The sequence below is a fragment of the Zootoca vivipara genome, chromosome 7 (assembly GCF_965207765.1).
Source record: "Zootoca vivipara chromosome 7, rZooViv2.hap1.1, whole genome shotgun sequence".
NCBI classification, from domain to species: Eukaryota; Metazoa; Chordata; class Lepidosauria; order Squamata; family Lacertidae; genus Zootoca; species Zootoca vivipara.
The window spans coordinates 18,451,163-18,473,141 of record NC_142590.1 but is presented as its reverse complement, the minus strand read 5'-3'; the positions used below and the strand labels follow the sequence as shown (position 1 = coordinate 18,473,141).

The 21,979-nt window shown below is 44.7% G+C and overlaps 1 protein-coding gene across 4 annotated transcripts; it reads left to right on the top strand.

Annotated features, from left to right (window-relative positions):
* Positions 1 to 1,147: 1,147 nt before the first annotated feature.
* Positions 1,148 to 21,280, top strand: LOC118089247 (pancreatic alpha-amylase). 4 transcript variants are annotated; one of them, XM_035123745.3, is made up of 12 exons: positions 1,148 to 1,233; positions 4,313 to 4,409; positions 7,698 to 7,919; positions 12,013 to 12,159; positions 12,450 to 12,647; positions 13,036 to 13,266; positions 14,595 to 14,728; positions 16,614 to 16,736; positions 18,609 to 18,708; positions 20,374 to 20,495; positions 20,612 to 20,737; positions 20,965 to 21,280. In XM_035123745.3, exons 2-12 carry the CDS (start codon positions 4,323 to 4,325, stop codon positions 21,152 to 21,154), a joined length of 1,680 nt encoding a protein of 559 aa, XP_034979636.3. In that variant the 5' UTR covers positions 1,148 to 1,233; positions 4,313 to 4,322; the 3' UTR covers positions 21,155 to 21,280. The 4 variants fall into 4 exon arrangements, with proteins under 4 accessions (XP_034979636.3, XP_034979638.3, XP_034979637.3 ...); XM_035123747.3 differs by lacking the exon at positions 4,313 to 4,409 and having other exon boundaries at positions 1,148 to 1,229; XM_035123746.3 differs by lacking the exon at positions 4,313 to 4,409.
* Positions 21,281 to 21,979: the final 699 nt, after the last annotated feature.

Here is a 21,979-nt window from a genome sequence, read left to right as displayed (position 1 = left end):
CATTATGCTAACTGGTATTTTACAATCACAGAGATTGTGCAGCAGCACAACCAGACACCTTCATCTGCCCCAGTTGCAACAAAACATGTCTCCCATATCCGGTCTCTACGGCCACAACAGCCGCTGTAACTCCCCAACGCTTTGACCACCCCCAAGGCTCACTCTTCCCGAGGAGAGGGATGCCAATGTTCCATTCCAAAGATTGCTTCAGTGGGATGAAGAAAGGGCGCATTACATCAAATTGGAGGCCAAGCCAAAATACTCTAACATTCCTATATTAAGCACAGGATCTCTCTCAAAGTCTTCCATGTCATTGGGTTTCACAGCGGTCCTGTTCCTTGGTCACCGAAAACTAATGAGCGATAGCAGAGGAGGATAACGAATGGTTTTACCAGAGCTGAAGACTGCATTTGTGTCTCGATAGTCATTTCCCAACAATAGGCTGATATGTGCACCTAAATTCAAAAACCCATTCCTGGATTTTCATTATAAACTTGCCAAGGCCCTTTATTAATATTATTATTCAACAAAAAGCTGAAGCGTGCTACTAAAACAAAACAATGCCACTTGCTATCTTGTCGCTCCTGTCTTTAAGAAGTAGCTTGCAAATAGCTCAGTTGGTAGAGCAGGAGACTCTTAACCTCAGGGTTGTGGGTTTGAGCCCCATGTTGGGCAAAAGATTCCTGCATTGCTGAGGGGTGGATTAGATGACCCTCGTGGTCCCTTCCAACTCCTACCATTCCAAAGGAAATAAACAACTACCTGACTTTTAGAAGATCTCTGAAGGATACCCTTTTTAGGGAAGTTTTTAATGTTTGATGTTTTATCGTGTTTTTAATATTTTGTTGGGAGCTTCTCAGAATGACTGGGGAAACCCAGCCAGATGGGCGGGGTATAAATACTATATTATTAGTATTATAGCTATACAATTCTATGATTCCGAAACCAGACCGAGAGAGAAAAAGAGCACCTTGCGGTGAAAATTAAAAGCATGAACGCTAGAGGGCAGCATCCAGGTGTTTATGCAACCAGGCATGAGAATTTTGCCACAAGACTTGAGTGAAAGACAACCGGAGCCACAAATAGCCGGTTGCAGAGGCGGGACGTCGTTTGCTCCCTTTCCAATGATTGGCTGCCGTCCCCTCTTACTCCGAGCCGTGCATTGCAAAGGTGGGAGCGTTTAGGGGAGCCGCGAGGGGAGCCGTGCCGTGTATTAAGCCACCGAGCGCGTAGGTATGCGACCTGCAATGCATTCAATGGGATTGTTCTCTGCTAATCCGGGGAGGGAGGCTGCCTGCAGGAAAACGCCAAATAAAACCCTTTCCTTCTCGGGAGAGGTTGCACCAGTCGAAAAGTGACGCAGCAATTGAGATAGTTGCAATAATTTTTTTTTTTTAAATCTCGGTTTTGGCAGTCCTGCGTTTAGGTTCTGTGCGCCTTAAAAATCCAGATTAAAAACAAAAGAAGAGTTTTAGTGTGATTGTTCGTGGCCCCCTGAAATTAAGTGCAAATAGGATTCACCCGAATCCTTTAACTGGCTCAGAGAGTGGCTGCATTGGTTAATTCCTGCATTGCATGGGGTTGGACTAGATGCCCCCGGGGGGTTCCTTCAAACTCTACAGTTCTATGATTCTCTTCGAACCATAATGCAACTTTCATGGATTTTGTAGAGCCTATTTCTAACTAGGCATGCGCCAGGATTGCTACCAGATTTGCAAAGGGTTTAGCAGGGCGGGGACTCCCAGATTTTTTCATAAAGCGCTGGACCAGTAAGGTTTGATGATGATAGCGATGGGTTAGGCAGCTCTGTCCATATTTCTGTGCTCATTCCAAGAAAGTATTACCAGACTCAGATATACTAGCTGCTGCTTCCTTACTTTCCAGCAAACACAAAAATAAGAGCCAAACCATGTGTAATCTAGAAGTTTTGAATCTCCCAGATTTTGCTGGCCTAATTCACTCCCATGGATTCTTAGCATTGCCCATGTTGGCAGGGGCTGATGGGACTTGGAGTCCTATTTGGAGAGCATCAGTTCACCATCCCTGATCTGGAAGAAAATCCAGTATATGTCCTGCCCACTTTCTATGGCCAATGGCAGCTCTGGAAAGGTAGGGCATTTGCATTGCAGCAATGTTATTTCCACCTCCCCCCAAGTCTTATATCCTCCCGTCCAAGATGGATGCATTTGGTATAGAGACAGAGACATCTTCCTGTTTGTCTAATAGGTAAAGGAGCCCCTGACCATTAGGTCCAGTCATGACCGACTCTGGGGTTGCGGCGTTCATCTCGCATTATTAGCCGAGGGAGCCGGCGTACAGCTTCCAGGTCATGTGGCCAGCATGACAAAGCCGCTTCTGGCGAACCAGAGCAGCACACGGTAACGCCGTTTACCTTCCCGCCAGAGCAGTACCTATTTATCTACTTGCACTTTGAGGTGCTTTCGAACTGCTAGGTTGGCAGGAGCTGGGACTGAGCAACGGGAGCTGACCCCGTCGCGGGGATTCGAACCGCTGACCTTCTGATCGGCAAGCCCTAGGCTCTGTGGTTTAACCCACAGCGCCACTTGCGTCCCAGGCGTTTGTCTATATATAAAACAGTTAGAAATACTAGCACTCCATTGCAAATTCTGTCAAGTACCAGACGGCCTGGGAACAAACTGTGTGCATGTAATTCCTATATATTTGGACCCTTAAGCATCCCTAACTTTGCATAATGAGTGTCCATTGCAACAAGGTGAGATTAGGGAGGTATCAGCATTTTCCACAGCCATTTGGGGATGCAGGCTGCTGGCTTGGAGATGTACCTTGCCTAACATAGTTTTGGCCACAGTTGATAGCCCTAGAAACTTCTGTGTTAATATCTCAGCACCCTTCACTAAGCAGGTAATGTCAACTAAAGCATCCCTGACAGATGGTCATCCAAATGCTGCTTGGAAACCTCCAAGGAAGGAGAGTCCATGAGTGGATAGACAAGCTAATATCATTTGTGGAGGCCAGTAACTTTCCTGGGTTTACTTGCAAGGCTCTCTCCAAAAGTCACTTCCGATGCACAAATAGCCTGAAATGTACTCTCTTACATAATGATATCCTCATTCCGCATAATTCAGCAAACGGGTTCAATTTTCCCCATGGGAAAGCAGGCAAAGCATCCTAATCTTACAGGAAATTAATTCCTCCGCTATGCTGGCTCACATTTAGTGAGAGCCTGAGCTCATTAAACAGTTCATGGGCGGCTGTTTTGTCGCTATTCAGCCAGGTCTGCCGCCGTTCCCAAACTCGATTTCCGTATTGAAATGGGGCAGCGTCAGTTTTGCTCGTTCCAAGCAGTTGTGTTTCTAGCTGCGGCTGCAAAATGCGGCGACAGCTGGTTTGCAACTGCGCCTGGCAAACCTGCACATTGTCGGCTGGCACACTGCGCAACGAAGCAATGTGCTCCAAAAGAGCACATTGGCACACAGAAGTTCATTCATTCTCCTTTGTAGCTGAAGCAACAGCGAGGAGATTGCTCCGCAAAAAATAAAGTGCAGTGTAAGAATTATCATTTTCTCTCCCCTTCCCTTCCAACATACATGCACACAGAGAGAGATTTCTGGGTGTGCATCTGTGGCTGAATGGGAAACACCACATGCAGTAACTGTTCCTGTGCATGCATTTCCGGTTCTGGAAAACTGGTGTCCCACTGACTTGTTTGGAACAGAGAACTGGATTCTGTTCTCTTCCCTGCAAAACAGCTGATTGGTGGGTGTTCAATGCTTTTTTAAAAAATGTATTTTGAAAGGCTCTCTTTGCATTCTGCTGGGTTGGAATCTTGGTGTTCAGAACTTTCAGGCTCCTCCTTTCAGTCCCTCTGATTGGCTCAGGCATGGATTCAGAGTCATCAGAGCCCGCCTGCCACTCAATCCATGTGGTTCTGAGAGATTCTGCCCATCAGTCTCAGGATGCCATTGAAGAGCAAAACTTTATGCAGCCCCTGACTGTAGGTGAAGCAGCCCTTCTTCCAACCACTTGCCCAGTCAGAAATTGGCCACCTTCTCTCTTCCTATAAATAAAAAATGATAAAATAATAATTATTATTATCTGTCTGAGGATTAGGATGGATGGAGGAGCGCCTCGGTTTCCTTGCAGTTTATGTGAGCAGGAATAATATTTTCATAGCCTAGAACATAATAGAATTGTAAAGTTGGAGGGGACCATGCGAGGCATCTAGTCCAACCCCCTGCGTTTCAGAGTTGTGGTGTGTGTGGCGGGGGCGGGGGGATCTTCATGGACTTGCTGCCTAAAAGTCACTGTTGCAAAATCCGCTTCCTGGCAGCTTGCTATGAATGCTGGAGTGCAAGCGACCTCCGCCTGCGTTGCGAGGAGTGACTTGGCTGCATTTGGTGAAAAGACCGCGCACCCTTTTCCCCGAGGTATTTCAACCAATTTGTATGCTTTCCAATCTACAGAGGTGATATGTGGTAGGGTGGGATCATTTTAAAGGTTTCTTGAGCAACATAAAATAATAGAATCGTAGAGTTGGGAGTGACCCCGAGGATCATCGGGGTCAATGCAGGACTATGAAACTGTCCTGTACAGGAATCGAACCTGCAACCCCAGCGTTATCAGCACCACACTGTAACCAACTGAGCTACCCAGGCACATGGAATAGAGCGTGAAATAGGACCAACTTCTTCCCACTGCATACATTAACATAATTATGTTTTTAAGGCTGTTTTAAGCATGTATATTATTGTAAGACAAAGGGAACGGAAAGGTTACAGCCTGGTATATTGGCACAGAGCAGAGCGATGAAGATAACAAAAGACCTTATCAGTCTTTTGGTACATAGCAGAGGTTGGTAGGCCTTCAGCTGGACTAGTACTGTGTTTCTCCAAAAATAAGACACCGTCTTATATTTATTTTTCCTCAAAAAAAAAAACACGGTGACTTATTTTCAGGGGATGTCTTTTATTATTATTATTATTAAGTATGGTACAGTTTAACCTACAAGGTTAAACTGCCTATCACTATGGCATATTTTCAGGGTATGGCTTATTTTCAGAGAAACACGGTAGCCTTCCCAGTTGGTGGTAACCTCCCAGTGGGTCTGTAGCACCATTCACATAACAAAAGCTACCATGGAGATGTAACTTTTTTCTTTTCAAAAGTAGGGGGCCCATAGCTTGGCTTTTGAAAAACAAGGAGTCTGCAATACTTAGCTAACTGGGAACCACTGCACTAGAGGGCATGACTCTTGTTTTGGAAGAGACAACAACAACAACAACAACAACAATTTTATTTATATCCCACCCATCTGGTTGGGTTGCCCCAGCCACTCTGGGCGGCTTCTAGCACATATAAAAACATAATAGAACACCAAACATACCGTAGATTCTAATCCCGGACTGACCCTGTTTAGGGAGACTGCTTCGCTTATACCATTATATATGTGGGAATAAGCCAAAGGGCTTGCTTAGTATGAGGCATAGTGGGGACCTCTGCTACAAACAGAACCTGGACCATTGCCTATTCATATGGCAATGAGTCTGTTTTTTATGGGCTTAGATGTTCTCCCCCCCCCCAAAAAGAAAATACCTCAGTGAAAGGTTGGTCTGCTACAGAACTGTGCCACAGGTAGAGCAGGTGTGTGTAGTGCTTAGAGCTCTGCTTCACTACGGCAAGTTGAACTCATAATTTGGTCCCTTCCCTAGATAGCCAGTACCCGCAGTGACCTGATGATGGCGCCACTTTGTCACTGCTATCAAGGAGGGGAAGATTTAGGCCCATGTCATGGCTCTACAGTTTGACTTTTGATGGAAAAATCCAAGAAAAAAGCAGGATTATCTTTTAATGAACATTTCTGCTAAATAGATCCGGGATCCTAAATGAACACCAAAAGTGGAAAGAAAAGATGTTCCTCCTCATCATAGTTTGTCATCTCAGCCTTCAGCAGTCACACCTGTCCATTCTCTGATTTGTTTTGTTGCCAGAGTAACTAAGGTATTCTAACGCCAACTTGCACTGTGTTACATCTGGGCTTTCTAACAGCTCGAGGTTTTTTTGTTTTGTTTTTTGTTTTGTTTTTTAAAAATTGGTTTTAAATTTAAAACGTTAAATCCAGTTTAAAGTGTTGCTAACGTGCTGAGAGCTTTGCAAAGAGCTCTTGTTGGGTCTGGCAGCTGGGGTTGGGCAAAGCTTTAACTGGAATTTGTTTGACCAGTTCTTTTCTTTGATTAAGCAAGCTCAGTTAGGGGAAATGGAAGCTGTGCTATTCAATATCACCTAGGGAACTTTGGCAAAAGTGAATGCTTAAAACATAGGCCAGATCATTGGATCAGGAATCGGGGAGGGTTGAATGCAAGTGCCAACATGCACACCACCTCAATTTAGCAGCGTTGTGCCGTTTCCAGTTTGATACGATGCCTGAGCAGTGCAATGGATTTATATTCATTATGATTTAATGTGCTTAAACGAGTCACATTCCTGTGCCGAAAAAGCAGTGCCTGCAGCAACATGCAAAACCATTCTCTCTCTCGGGGCTCAGTGTGAGATAATAACATATTCAAAACTGAGAGCTAAAATACAGAATTTAAAACGAGGATCTTTGCAACAGCAAATTTAAGCCAGGTGAAACTCTCATCTCATGCCCTGGCCTGAGACAAAATTCAGGATTTCTAAAATTATTATTCTGAAGAAACATGAGCTAGGGTGGGTATTGCATATGGGGTTTTTGCCCTTCTGTGGTTGACAGACCTTCCCTTATTCTAGACTCTTAAGTTCATGAATGCTGAGGTGAAGGCACATTCTCCATGCTTCAATTGGGTATGACCCTAATCCTGATGAAATCTGGGTTTATCACAGTCTCTGTGTGTGATGGCATACCCTCCGACATTTCTCCACTGAAAACAGTGACGTCCTATTCCATAATACAGTCTTATCTCATGTTGCATCCACTTCAGGTTATGTCTTTTCAGGTTGTGTCCCGCGCCGAACCCAGAAGTACCGGAACGGGTTACTTCCGGGTTTCGGCACTCACACATGCGCAGAAACACTAATTCACGCTTTGTGCATACGCAGAAGTGCCGAATCGCGACCCACGCGTGCGCAGGCGCAGCGCTGCGGGTTGCAAACGCTGTGGGTTACGAACATGCCTCCCGCACGGATCACGTTCGCAACCTGTGCATCCACTGTAATATTACTTTTATTATTTATACCCCATCCATCTGAGTGGGTTGTCCCAGCATATATAGAAACATAATAAAACATTAAACATTAAAAAACTTCCCTATACAGGGCTGCCTTCAGGTGTCTTCTAAAGGTTGCATAGTTATTTATCTGCTTAGCTCAGAGGTCGCATAACTCCATACCCTCCGACATTTCTCCGATGAAAATAGTGACAATAGCAGGACATTCCGGGATCAAATCAGAAACCAGGACGGCTTCTGTAAATCCAGAGCTGTCCCTGGAAAATAGGGACACTTGGAAGGTCTGTGATTGGGACTGAATGCAGAGACTCACTATAGATTTCTGAACTTGTCCAACATGTTGACCAGGTTAAACCAACAAAGACTGTTTCTTTCACCCCACTGACATTTATATTATTGGTAGCAGCCTGTGCCACAGATTCCCCACAGTTTTCTGTGCTTTAAAACTACATGCTACAAACAAGGCGGAGTGTCAGGGTGCAATTGTTAAACTGTGCTTTGCCCTCCCTTCAGAAGTGCAGAAGGCTGTTGAGAAGGATGTCGCCGAGTGTCAAGGACAACATGAAGAACCTGTTTCTTCTTCTCCTGGCGGCCTTTGGACTTTGCTGGACCCAATACAAGACCAATCCGAAGCCTGTAAGGACATCTATTGTCCACCTCTTTGAATGGCGCTGGATTGACATTGCTCTTGAATGTGAACGTTACTTAGCCCCAAATGGATTTGCGGGTGTCCAGGTTAGTACTCTCTCTTGTTTGCTGAAGGCAAAATAACTATCTGGTAGATTCTGGATGAGTTACTACCATCCAGTTCATAGCACCCAGTTTAATACACTCATAGTCTTCTCACCATGCATGTATGAGATGGATGGTCCACTGATAAACCCACGTTTGTCTAGGCCTCACCTCCCAAAGGATATTGTGAAGCTGGAAAAGGTTGAGGAAAATGGCGTCTCAAATGGCTACTGTGCTGGAGATTCTTCGCTTTGAACAAAGGAGGATGTGACAGAGCTGGATAAAATGATGCCTGATTTGGAGAAAGCGAATAGGGAGGTTTTATTTTCTATCGTAATAATAGCATTACTCAATCAATCAATATACTTTATTCGACCGATAGTCAGAAACAAAAACATTTCTCAATACAAAGATAAACATATAAAACTGAAGGCATCAGAGGGATACATAAAAATATAAAAATATAAAACTGAAGGCATCAGAGGGATACATAAATGGGGTATGACCACGCTACTAAACCTCCTACAGATAACCCACATCAAGACATTCGATTATATGTTTCCGACACTTGAGCACCAGGAAGAGGAATTTAGCCACTGAGAAGGTTATTTTCCCAGTGGGCTTGTTTAGCAAATATGCTGCCTGCCGTTCTCTTGGTCGGGAACTAAATTGAGATAAATACGGGTCTATAAGATATTGCCTTAAATCATTATAAAAGGGACAACTCAGTAGGATGTGTTCTGTGGATTCTACCTCACCCAAGGCACAATGGCCCATTCTCTGACCGTCTGGGACTCCTCCAAATCTTCCCCTCAAAACCGCCAAATCAAGGACATTCAGTCTAGCCGCAGTAATTAGTCTGCGGTATTCCACGTAGTGGATATCCGCCAGGTAACGGGCTGGTGCAGACCGATACACCTGCTCCCCTAAAAACATCCCAGATTTCACGCGGGCTATGTCCTCCTGTCTGGCGATATCCCCCAATCTCTGAGCGATCATCGCTTTAGCGCGGCTGTATGTCATGGACTCAATATAAAGGGAGGACAGACCGCACTTTTGCACTTCCTCTACCACTTCCCTTTCCCATGGAGTCTATCGTAATAATAGAACTTGCGGCCATCCAAAGAATGTTAGAAATACTAGAACCTGGGGCCATGTTCAGGTCAGATGAAAGAACATCTTCACATAACATGTAGCGTGTAGTTTGAGAAATTCATGCCTAGGAAGGCTATCTTTTACCTCCACTGTTGGATTTAATGTAATATTTTTCTTCCCCCGTACAGAGGGGAAGAATCACACAAATCGGTCTTCCCCACCTGTAGACCTAGTCATGGGGCGACTGACTTACACGGTACCATAATATACCTAATGGGGAGGAGTGTACTTGCCTGCTCTGTCCACTATAAAGCAACAATTCCCAGCAGGTGATTGTGTGAACTTGCCCTCCGTTTGCCAGAATACCATTTATTGAGGATTTGCACTAGGTTAAATATTAATAGAGTTTGGAAAAAGAAGTCCCAGTCAATGAACTTTAGGAGCTAGGTTTGTGAATGTTCTGTACTGAGATAGTAACACAAAGTGTCTCATTAAAGGCTGGACCAGGTTATGTTTTTCAAATTGAGACACTTGACACGTATTTAAGAGCTAGCATGTGGGAATCAGGCATCAAGTTCACCAGGGCTGACCAGTCAAATCCCTGTCCTACTTCACAGGGTTGTTCTGAGGATCAAATTGCTGTGGAGGTTGGAGAGCCTTCTATACATAGCTGCCAAGTTATCCCTTTTTTAAAGGGATTTCCCCTTATGCTGAATGGGCTTCCTCGCGAGAAAAGGGAAAACTTGGCAGCTATGCTTCTATACCAGGCATCCCCAAACTGCGGCCCTCCAGATGTTTTGGCCTACAAGTCCCATGATCCCTAGCTAACAGGACCAGTGGTCGGGGAAGATAGGAATTGTAGTCCAAAACATCTGGAGGGCCGAAGTTTGGGGATGCCTGTTCTATACCACTGCAAACTTCTTGGAGAACTGCTGCTATAAAATGGAATGAATATCTATCTATCTATCTATCATCTATCTATCTATCTATCAATGTAGAAATCCTTTTACTCATTTATTCTGGTTCTGCAGAATAAATGATAAAAGAGCTAGGCAGGCTACTGAAACTGTGCCCTAAGAACTGGAAATCCCACTCAGCAAATCCTCTCCCATCACAACTTCTAAGATATTGCAGGCATGCCTTTAAAACTGCCTTTGCAATCACAAGAGCTAGAAATTAGCTTTTGAAAGTAAAGCTGAGGCCAAACCAGAACATACCTCCTAAGGCAGGCATAGGCAAACTCGGCCCTCCAGATGTTTTGGGACTACAACTCCCATCATTCCTAGCTAACAGGACCAGTGGTCATGGATGATGGGAGTTGTAGTCCCAAAACCTCTGGAAGGCTGAGTTTGCCTATGCCTGTCCTAAGGCCAAGCCAGAACATACCTCACGAATCCCTGCATCCAATACTAATATCTGAGTTTGTGCAGTTGGATTGTGGAATGCTTATTATCTCGCAAAATCCCACTTTCTTCCCATATCATATGATACATTTTTTTTCTTTCGCTTGGGAAGCCATTTTTCATGCTTCCCATCTATCTGAAATATGGCAGTCAGACACTAGAAAGGGAACATTATGGCCCATGGTGCCCAGATAGTGGAAGTTGAGGCCTGGCCTCCTGACTTCCCAGCTTCAGATGTGAAGAAAAGATGGCAACATTATTCCAGTGAGCTTTACAGAACTTTCCCATGGGCCACTTCTGGATTACATAAAATACTATGCAGCCAAGGTATTGGGGTTTGAAATGTACCCATATGGTGAAAAACATTCGGGATAGCTATGTGGTGCAGCAGTTAAGAATACTTGAAGGTAAGAAAAGTGTATGAGTAAGGGATGCAGGGTCTGTGATGCCACAGAAATTATCTTGGAGAGGGCATTACAAACCCCATGTATATATACTGTGTAAATACACACAGTGGTGCCTCGCTTTACGAATGGCTCGCACAACGAAAAACTCGCTAGACGAAAGAGTTTTGCGTTGCGCGAGGCATTTGCAAGACGACAAGGTTTTCTATGGCCACCGCTTCGTCTTGCGAAGCGCGGCCATAGAAAGCGGCAAAGGAAGATCAGCTGTCAGCGCGGGAAGCTGACAGCTGATCTTCCTTTGCCAGGGGGGACAGAGCCAAAACGCGACGGTGCAGCGGCTGCCCCTGCCTGTCTTCCCCTTGGCTCAGGGCAGACAGGCGGGGGCAAGCAGCACCCGCCGCACTTGGGCTCCGTCCCCCAGAGCCACCGCACCGCCATGCACAGCTAGCATGGGACGGGGCTTCAGAGACCTTCTCCAAAGCCCCATCCCATGCCGGCGGTGTGCAGCGAGGCGGCGGGGGAGAGAAGCGCTTCTTGGCGGCAGCGGCGCTTCATTGGCGAAGGCAAGCAGGCAGACAGCCCGCCTGCTTGTCTTCACCGAGGAAGCCGAAGCGCAGGCGGGGTGGGGGGAAAGCGCAGGATCTTTCCTCCGCTCCCCTCCCGCCGCCTGTCACACAGCGGGGAGAGGACAAGGCTTCTCAAGCCCCGTCCCATCACCGCTGTGTTCCTCGCGCTTTGGCTTGGGGACTGCCAGCGGCAGCGCTTGCTCTCTTGGCTCGGGGAACCTGAGCCAAGAGAGAAAGCTCCGCCGCCAGTCCCCCGGAGCCCATAGGAACGCATTGATTAAGTTTCAATGCATTCCTATGGGAAACCGCGACTCGCTAGACGAAAAATTTGTTACACGAATTGACCCGTGGAACAAATTAATTTTGTCTAGCGAGGCACCACTGTATATATACACACACACACACACACACACACACACACAAACACACACACCCATCTACCAAAACTAACCATCCTTAACATAATTACTAATATTTGCCCTGCTATATTTATTGTCACATCTGTCACATTCTTTAGTTTAAACTATGATTTAAAAGGGGCCTATCAACCTTCAAACATCAGACTGATAGGAAGAGTTCAGTTACGTTTTTATCTCCTACTCACTCACTACATTTTTGAATTATATAGGTTTCTCCTCCAAATGAAAACCTTGTCGTCACGAGTCCCTGGAGGCCGTGGTGGGAAAGATATCAACCAATCAGTTACAAGTTATGTTCACGTTCTGGAAATGAAAATGAATTTAGAGACATGGTGGCCAGGTGCAACAATGTCGGAGTAAGTGGCTTTCAGTGGCTTTTTATTTTTGACAATCCTGCTTTTCAACCCAAAGAACGCCGAAGAGCAGAATAAACCAACAATCGATTAAAATGGTAAGACTGCAAAATTCTGAGACAAACATAATGGGAAGCCTTCCCAAGCTGGAAGATTGGGAAGGCTACACCCTGAACGCTTAGGACTAGAAACCTGAACAGACATAGAGAGGGGCTAGAAGAAGCTAAAACTGATTACTGAAAATAAGTGGTTCACTAACCACCATGCAACTCTGCCGCTTGTCTCTTCTGCAGGTGCACATCTATGTGGACACTGTAATCAACCATATGTGTGGCTCTGGGGCTGGCTCTGGGAACCGGGGGACTTGTGGCAGTTATTTCAATGCAGGGACCCGAGATTTCCCAGCTGTTCCATACTCTAGCTTTGATTTCAATGACAAGATATGCAAAACACCCAGTGGGGATATAGAGAATTACAGTGATCCTGTTCAGGTAAGCTTTACACTATTGATACCTGGTATCCCTGGCTGTCTTAAGATCCTGTTGGACTTCATCTCCCATCAGCCTCAGCATTATGGCCATTGGTTAAGGTATGATGGGAGTTGGAGTCCAGTGGCACCTGGAAGACTCCAGCTTCCCCTCTTACAATATTGCTAAGGTCCTACCAATACCATTTATTTCCTTCTTGGGATATCTTAGGTTTGAAATTGTGTTCCAAATGTGTTTTTGTTCTTTAAATGGATGAATAAATTGGTGGGGTAGGAAGATCCCAAGAGCTTTTGTTCAGGGTGGGTGTTGGGAAGCTGTCACAAGTACTTTGGGGATTGTTTGTTTATGCTTTGGCCGCTGAACCGATGGTGGTTTTCCCACACACACACAGGTTCGCAACTGTCGCCTATCTGGTCTCGTCGACCTCACGCAAAGGAGGGATGACGTGCGTTCAAAAATGGCCGACTACCTCAACCACCTGATTGATATTGGTGTAGCAGGGTTCCGAATCGATGCTTCCAAGCATATGTGGCCTGAGGACATCGCTGCTATTTTAAGCAAAGCACATGACCTCAACACACGGTGGTTTGCCAAAGGTTCGCGGCCTTTCATATATCAGGAGGTAAGTAACAGGGATTCTAAGCATTTTGTCTAGCACTTTCCAGTGTTCAAATCGCTCTGCACGCCTTACTTGCTTATGTGTCAGGCTTCGGAGAATCGGCTCTCCCCCCCCCCCCCCCGCGGCAGTAGATAAGATCAAAGAAAGGAACGTCTTACCAGTTAGAAACTTTAATAATCACAGCAAGAGAACAAAGAATACATCTCCTAGAAATGGCGGTGCTCCCAATTTAAGGATTACACCCCTTCCATTAAAACGTATTATTATTTATTATTCCATCCCTATGCCACTCATACATCTTGTACTCTGAGCTTGTACCCCCTATACTTTCTGTTCTGCCACTTTCTGAGCTCTTCTTGACCTTGGGCTGAGCAGAGGAATGCTGTCCAGAGACTGTGAATCTGTTAACCCTCCTCTTCCAGTGTTTCTTCTCCTAGCTGTTCCCCATCCAGTATTTCCCAGCTACTGCCTTTTGAACTAGGCCCCTCTGCAAACCACTGTTCCAAATCTATACTGTTCTCCTTCTCCTGGGAAGATTCAGGATCTGGTTCCGGAGCAGGGGGAGGGGGAGGCTCTCACCATTCCTCCTCAGTGCAGCCCTCCTCAGCACGGTCCCCAACATCATGCTTTCTGTCCCTGGAGGGCTCTTGGGCTGATGGCTCCCAGCTCTCCTCCTCATCCAACCAGGCTCTGACAGGTGGACAGGAAGCACTCCACAATGCAACTTTTTGCTGGAAGTCTAACTTGTATGCTCCAAATGCCAGATACATGGGCATCTGCTGTTCGGAACAGAATGCTAGACCTCTTGGAACTTTGGTCTTACCCAACAAGGCAATTATTTTCTCCAAATCAACCCTCGGACATTGCTTAAAAGAATGGAAGAACTGATACACTTGGGCACAAATGCTGTTAGTGCAAATATTGGGTTGGGAAGGCGTTTGCTGTTCCATGTGGAGCCCTTTGTAAGAACCGTTAATTCTAGTGCATTGCGATTGGCGGGACTTAAAAGTGCTTCAGGTCAGCTGCTTCACGTCCTGGTTTATTTCCATTGTTCACACTAGTGCCTCGCTTCAAAAGTGTAAGATGCTAGAGCCCAGAGGAAACCAGCTCCATAAGGTAATGGCCATAATAGCCAAAACTATTTTTCTGGTCATATTGGAGATAAGTCGAAATTGATACCACTAGATGTAACAACAGTACGTACCACAAGATATTTACGTCTTAGTTCAGCTCGCCGACTATTCCTTCTCTCGGGGATGTTGGTTTCTGCAGCAAACTGAAATCAATACCATGTATCCTTTCTCTCTGTGTCTTCCCACGGCATTTTCCAGGTAATTGACTTGGGCGGTGAAGCGGTCCGGAGCTTTGAATACTTCAGAAACGGCCGGGTGACTGAGTTTAAATATGGCGCAGAACTCGGGACAGTCCTCCGCAAATGGAACGGAGAAAAGATGGCAAATTTAAAGTAATTTCCTTTAGACTCAATCCATGCCCAGGGACTCATGCACGAGGGTAGGGTGCAGAGGGACCCCCCCTGCATGCAGATGCAAGCCAAACCCTGCAGATGTTCTGCCCCACCCCCATTTCCAGCGTAATAATACAATCATGGCCTATAGCAGGAGTGGGGTTTGTATATGAAACTCCACAGGTGTGCTTTTCAGCCTATAATTGGAAGGACAGGATTAGTCCTCCCCCTCGCCTCCTTTTTTTAGTTTGCAAAAATGTGTATTGGTTCCCTGACTGGAATTTCTTCCCCCTGGAAACCCAAATGGATCCAACACTTTTGGCATTTTGGTCCATTTGCCCAAGAGGTTATGGAGCATTAGCTGCCACTGCAATTCTGAGTATTTTATTACCCATTTTATGACAGATTCTGGGTGCTTTTATAACCCGAATCCTGACCTGGCTTTACTGGCTGCCAGTGCTGGTGTTGACCTATAAAGTCTTATGCAGTTCAGGACCTCAATAACTTAAGAACCACTTCTCTCCAAATGAACCAACCTAGACCCTGTGCTTGTCATCTAAGGCCCTTCTTGATGTTCCCCTCCCTGAGAGGTCCAGAGGGTGATGGTGATGACGATGATGATGATGATGATAATAATTTATTTATAGCCTGCCCATCTGGCTAGGTTTTCCCCAACCACTCTGGGCGGCTTCCAACACACACAGAAATAATAATAAAACATCAAACATTAATAGTAGCAATCAGATCCTATATAAAAAGTCACGATAACTTTAAAATAAACAACTTCTATCAAATAAAGCAGTAGTCAACAATCCATTAGAATCCAATAGTAAACAGTAAAATTAAACATCAGCAAATAATAATTGAACAGTTTACACTTATTACAGTAAAGAATTACTAATCTATAAAATTACATATTATCGATTAGTAATATGTAATTTTGTCAGTGCAGTATATATATATATATATATATATATATATATATATATATATATATATATATATCCTTTTGCAATTGAATGAATTATGGTATGTAAATAATATGTGGAACATAGGGATAAGCTCAAAACAGGATGAGAAGTGCGGGGGGTGGGGACCAGGGAGGGGTGGGAGGGAGGGGGTAAGATAGGGACAACAATACAATGTGATATATTTTTTATTGGTTTTATTGATTTGTATTTGATTTTCGTGATATCAATAAAGATTTATTTTTTTAAAAAAGAATTACTAATCTATAATCAGTAAAATAACAGCAAATTGCAACGTATAGAATACAGCAAAACATACAAAATCATGTAAAAGGATTGATTTGAGAAACAAGGACATGAACAAGAAATAATAAAATTATTTCTGAAAACTGTCCCTGAACATAAGAATGGGCTTTTTCTGTGATGGTTCCTCGACTATGGAATGCTCTCCCCAGAGAAGCTCACCTAAGCACCATCATTACGTGTCTTTAGGTGCCAAGCAAACCATTCCTCTTTTCCAAGGCCTTTGGCCATTAAATAATCTATGGCCTGTTAAAGCTGGGGATTATCAGACCGTTATTATGATCATTTTTTATTATGCTATCTATTATCATGCTTTTTGCTTTGTTATTATTATTATGCTCTGTAAAATGTGTTTTATCTTTTGATCAAAGGCAGTACATAAATCAAATTAATCATCATCATTGTGATCATCTTCTTCACCAAACTTTTAAAGCTGTGCTTTTACCTGCTCTTAAGCTGTCTGGAATGGTTTTTGTTTCAGTTTGGCTGTCACCCCCTCAGAGATTGTGTAACGTAATGAGCAGTGGGCTAAGAAAAATATACCTGGTAAATAAATAAGAGTTTGCACCAAAGTGAATTGTAAATAAAGTTTTGATTATTTCTTCACAATTTAGGCGCTGGGGAGAAAACTGGAGTTTGATGCCTTCTGACAAAGCCATTGTCTTTGTAGATAACCACGACAACCAGAGGGGCCATGGTGCTGGGGGAGCCTCCATTCTTACTTTCTGGAACCCAAGGTAAGGGCTTTTGGAGTTATTGAGCAAATATGTTTATTTCCTGAGGTCTGAATTTCCAGGCATGTTGAAATGGACCGTTTCCCCACCTATGTCACCGAAGGCAAGAAAGATGTGTTCGAAATCTCATCAAGAATAGGAGGGTGGTATGTACAGGGTTATAACTGGTTTATAAAGCAACCCTCACTCCTACATCAAAAGCAGTTCAAAAGAGAAGGAATCCTATTGGTCTGCTGGGTACCCAGTGGTAGCAACTCCAGGAAAGATGAGATCTAGCATGAAAAGCAGAAGGTTGCCTCCATTTTATCTCAAGAGCTGCCAAGGAACAGAACTTGATGTCAGGGACTGGTCTGAGGAGGAATGGTGAAGACTGCACCCCCCTCCTCCTACACATCGTAGAGAAGAGGGAGACAGTATAGATTTAGAATAGTGGTTTGAAGAAGGTCACAGTTCAGAGGCTGCAGAGCGGAGAAGCTGGGAAATATTGGAAGAGCAGCAAGAAGAAGAAGCACCAGGGGAGAGACAGCTAACAGACTCAGTGTCTTTGGAAAGCATTCCTGACCCCTCCTCTCCCAGGTCTCGGCGAGCATTGAAAGAAGTAGAACAGAAAGCTCAGAGGCAGAAAGCACAGATCAGCCAACACAGGGATGATGTAGACTAGGAGAGATGGAGGGGGTGGGACTTTACTCGGAGCATTGCCATTATCTAAGAGAGGTGGCATTGCTAGGTCTCTCACTGTGCATCTTGAATAAAAGACTTGATAAGAACTCTTCCTTTTTTTATCTGTTTCTTGGCTGCCACCGTGGGAGGGATCAGATTCCCTGAAGCCTGACACTTGGATAGGAATGGAGGGGGAAAGTAGCACTCACCTATATTCCTAGACTGCATTTGTGATGTACGCACATACGAAATGGTAGCTGGAGATCAGAAGCAAGGTGGCATTCCCTGCCCACACCTGCTTTTGCAATCTCACATACTGAGTAGTATGATCAGATTGGAGGTTTCCCCCATGCAAGTGGAATTTGTGCAGATCCCATTGTTGAACTGAAAATTAGAGGCTAAGGTTAACTGTGGGCGAGCATTCAAATACACCACTGCAAGCAGCCAACATGGTCCTATCCAAACTGCATGTTTTTGATGGCGATGCGCTTACCCATCTCATGTATCCAGTCTTGGGCCAGTACAGTCGTACCTTGGAAGTCGAGAGGAATCTGTTCTGAAAGTCTGTTTGACTTCCAAAATGTTCAGAAACCAAAGCACGGCTTCTGATTGGCTGCAGGAATATCCAATATCCAAAATATCCAATTACTTTTCCATACATTAATATGTAAAAATGTGTATAGTCTTATTATCCTAATACTAATTTCTTTATCAGTAACCTCATATAAAGTCATTCCAGATATCATTATATTTATCCAAAGTAATTATTTGTCTATATATTGGAACATTACTGTGCTGTATCTAGTCTCTGCTTGAATGATCTTCCTATTGAAGAGATTTTTGCTGGCCTGACTCAGTGTTTTTAAAAATGCACATATTTGGAGAAAGTGGCAGAACTCAGAATGTCCTCTGGATGGTGCTAGCATCTAACATCCTTGGCTATTGATGGGAGCTGGTCTCCATCAATGTCTAGAGGGCAGCATGTTGGCTGCTTCTGCACTAGTACATAAACTACCTATAATGAATTATTAGCGTAGTGCAGAATTCAGGTTTCCTTGGCAATATGCACAGTATGAATATAAGACACCTGAGAACTGTACTATCGGGAGTGAGGAGTTGCTTTGGAAGAGAATATGAAATTCTTGGACCTGCTTATTTTCTATACTGTACTCTGGTACACTTTTGGCAACTAGGTGCCTCTCATCCATTTTCCAGACTCTATAAGATGGCAGTTGGGTTTATGCTTGCTCACCCCTACGGATTTACACGAATAATGTCAAGTTACAGGTGGCCAAGAGTTATCCAGCATGGAAAGGTAACTTTATTCTGGTTCACAACAGCTATGTGTTAATTCCATATCAAGGGCGTTCTGTCTTAAGGGATAGTATTGACACTTGGAAAACAGGGTTTTTTGGCCCCAAAGCCAGAGCAACCGTTGAAATCTATGCTTTAAGTTGGCTGTTACTAACTTAGGAGTGTTATCCTCTGCATGTCTACACCCAGAAGTAAGATTTACTGGATTCAGTGGGACTTTATTTCAGGTAACCGTCATAGGATAGCAGTCTTTTGTCTTGATTAGTTTTGGTGAGATTTAAACAGGACTCGTGTTTTTGACTGAGGTCACTGACTGCAAAGCCCTCCTCCCTCCCATATGCACAAAATAGACTTAGGTGGGCTTCCACAATAAATTTAGCCTAAGGTTGTGCCTCACAAGTATCAGGCCATCAAACCTAGTGTGCAAGGATGGGCTATGTCAGGGACTGGCAGGACGTAGAGGCGTGGTGAGAGGCAGCCTGGGAACCTTAAAGGAAGCCTCAGAGAAGGAAGGCTCAGAGCCTAGGGCAGGCACCCCCAAACTGTGGCCCTCCAGATGTTTTGGCCTACAACTCCCATGATCCCTAGCTAACAGGACCAGTTGTCGGGGAAGATGGGAATTGTAGTCCAAAACATCTGGAGTGGAGGGCCGAAGTTTGGGGATGCCTGGCCTAGGGAGTGGTGGTGGGACACTGAGGACAGGTCAGAGGGTGAAAGAGGGTGGCAGAATGGTGGGAGGCTGAAGAAGCAACAGGTTTGAGCGAGAGAGAAGAGCCAGGTGCAGAAAGCAGTGCAGACTCAAGACATGAAGCAGAGAAGGAGGGGCCAGAGGCTGAATAAGCAGAGTTTGCCTTTCCTACTCTAACAAGCTCCCCTTCCCTCTTGTCTCCAAGGTCCCTGACGTAGTTTAAGGCTGCTGGGGAGACATCCAGCTGGGGAGGAGACTTAGTGGGAAGTAGAAGGCAAAGACTTTCAGTTCTGGCAACAGTTTCATAGGGGCCAGTCCTGTTTGTAGGCATTGCTGCCTGGTATGCTGTTTTCTTGAATAAAGAGCAAACTTTCCTGCCTGTCTCTGCATCTTGAGTGCCGACCTGCATCTGAACCAAGCCTGACAGACTAGCACATCAGTGTAGTCCAGTCTCAGAACCTTTGCTTGCTATGAGGTTCACCAGTATAATCAAGTAAGTTTTGGAGCCTTGTTGTTGTACCTTAAATCAGGCCACGTCTATCATAAGTCACATGGCCCAACTACAACTCCCATCATACCTGACTATTGCCCACGCTGGTTGGGGCTGAGAGCTGGAGGGACACAGATTAGCTACCGCTGTTCTAAATGGAGGCCATGACTATTTATTTGGGCAATAATCTAGCCCAGGCACCCCCAAACTGCGGCCCTCCAGATGTTTTGGCCTACAACTCCCATGATCCCTAGCTAACAGGACCAGTGGTCGGGGAAGATGGGAATTGTAGTCCAAAACATCTGGAGGGCCACAGTTTGGGGATGCCTGATCTAGCCTATCATGCTGCCATGACTTACGACAGACCTGGTCTCGTTTAAGGTACATCAACCAGCATGTTGAGACTCATGGCCAGCAAATTTTATTCGGCATGTTATAGTGTCATTTCTTGTTGTCTAATCACTTTAAATGTCATCTTCCATAACTAGGACCTAAATGACTGGGTTGGACCACCAAGCAACAGTGATGGATCTATTAAACCTGTTACGATTAACACAAATGGCACCTGCGGTAACGGCTGGGTCTGCGAACATCGTTGGAATCAAATAAGGTAATGGAAGCCGCCAGATGTGTTATCTGTTCCTGCGGGAGCCTTCTTGAGCTGGAGACAGCCTGCTTCTCCAGATGTTTAGGATTCCAGTGACTTGTGCTGTGTCTCATTTCCAGGAACATGGTGACATTCCGAAATGTAGTGTACGGCCAACCTCTTACGAGGTGGTGGGATGACGACAACAACCAGGTGGCATTTGGACGTGATGGCAAAGGATTCGTTGTGTTTAATAATGATGACAGGTAATGTTTTTATATGGAGATGAAGGCGTTCAGAAATTACGCGTAGCAAGTCATTTGCCAAATTTGTATAGCAGATTAATTTTGCTGCCTGTCTTTTGCATGTCTGCTTGTGCACCCAGGGAAGCAAATGATCCAGAAGTGCAGAATGACAATGTGACCAGAAGCATATAAACCGAGTGTGTAAAATGGCATTTAAAAAATTATTATTTTTGTTTTCTTTTGTACAGCGCCTTGTCGGTAACGTTACCAACCGGTCTCCCCCCTGGCACTTATTGTGATGTTATTTCGGGACGAAAGGAAGGCAACCTCTGCACTGGAATGCAAATCCGCATTGCTGCTAATGGCACTGCTCATTTTCAACTTCACAGCCAAACTGAAAATCCATTCATTGCGATTCATGTCGAAGCCAAGCTGTAATCCACACTGAATCTCTTTTTGTTTGTTTTTCAGTCTTAGCTCTACTAAGCTTTATGAAGCTAAATTAAAGTAAAATGTAAAACCTCATAAATTATCTCTAGATGAATAAAAGTCACTTGTGGCTCAGCTTATTTGTTTCTTTTCTGATTAATTTTAGAATTCCTATCTCATTAGTCCTTCGAAGAAGGTAAGTCCTGCTGGATGAGAGCAGTGTGCCATCTTAGTGTGCCATCTTGTTCTTAGCATCACCCAGCCACATACCTCTGGGAAACTCACAAAGTACGAAGAGAACACCTTTCTCCATCACCGCCATTGTATGTCCCCCAAACAAGCTTCCCCTGCTCTTCAGATCTTTGCTGTTTTTCTTTTGATCTCATGTGGATTTTGTGTGCACTAAGAAGACTTCTTTTTGTTTATATTTAGATATTTATGTATGCATAAGTAAACCCCAAAGATGTGCAGTTTTTTTATTTTAAAAATGCAAGTCAACAAACACTAAATGAGCTCAGTCGTCCTTGAGCAGTGATGGACTTTGGGGTGGGTGGAAGTGGAATGGAACCACTGGAACTCTGACCAGCAGTGCTTCGCGCTGCAAAACTTTACTGCTGCAGGTCCCATGTGTCGTGTAATAACGCAGTCCATTCCTGCATAGAACTGTTTGCTGGAGGAGTGTCTACAAAAACAAGGGATTGGATCCCTGAGTCCAAGCAGTCACTAAGTGGTCTTGATAATCATACATCATTTGAAATCTTCATTGCTTTGCCCAAGGCAAAGCTGGTGATCTACTCCACCCCGTAGGAAACAGTAGTAGTTCCCCACCTAAGC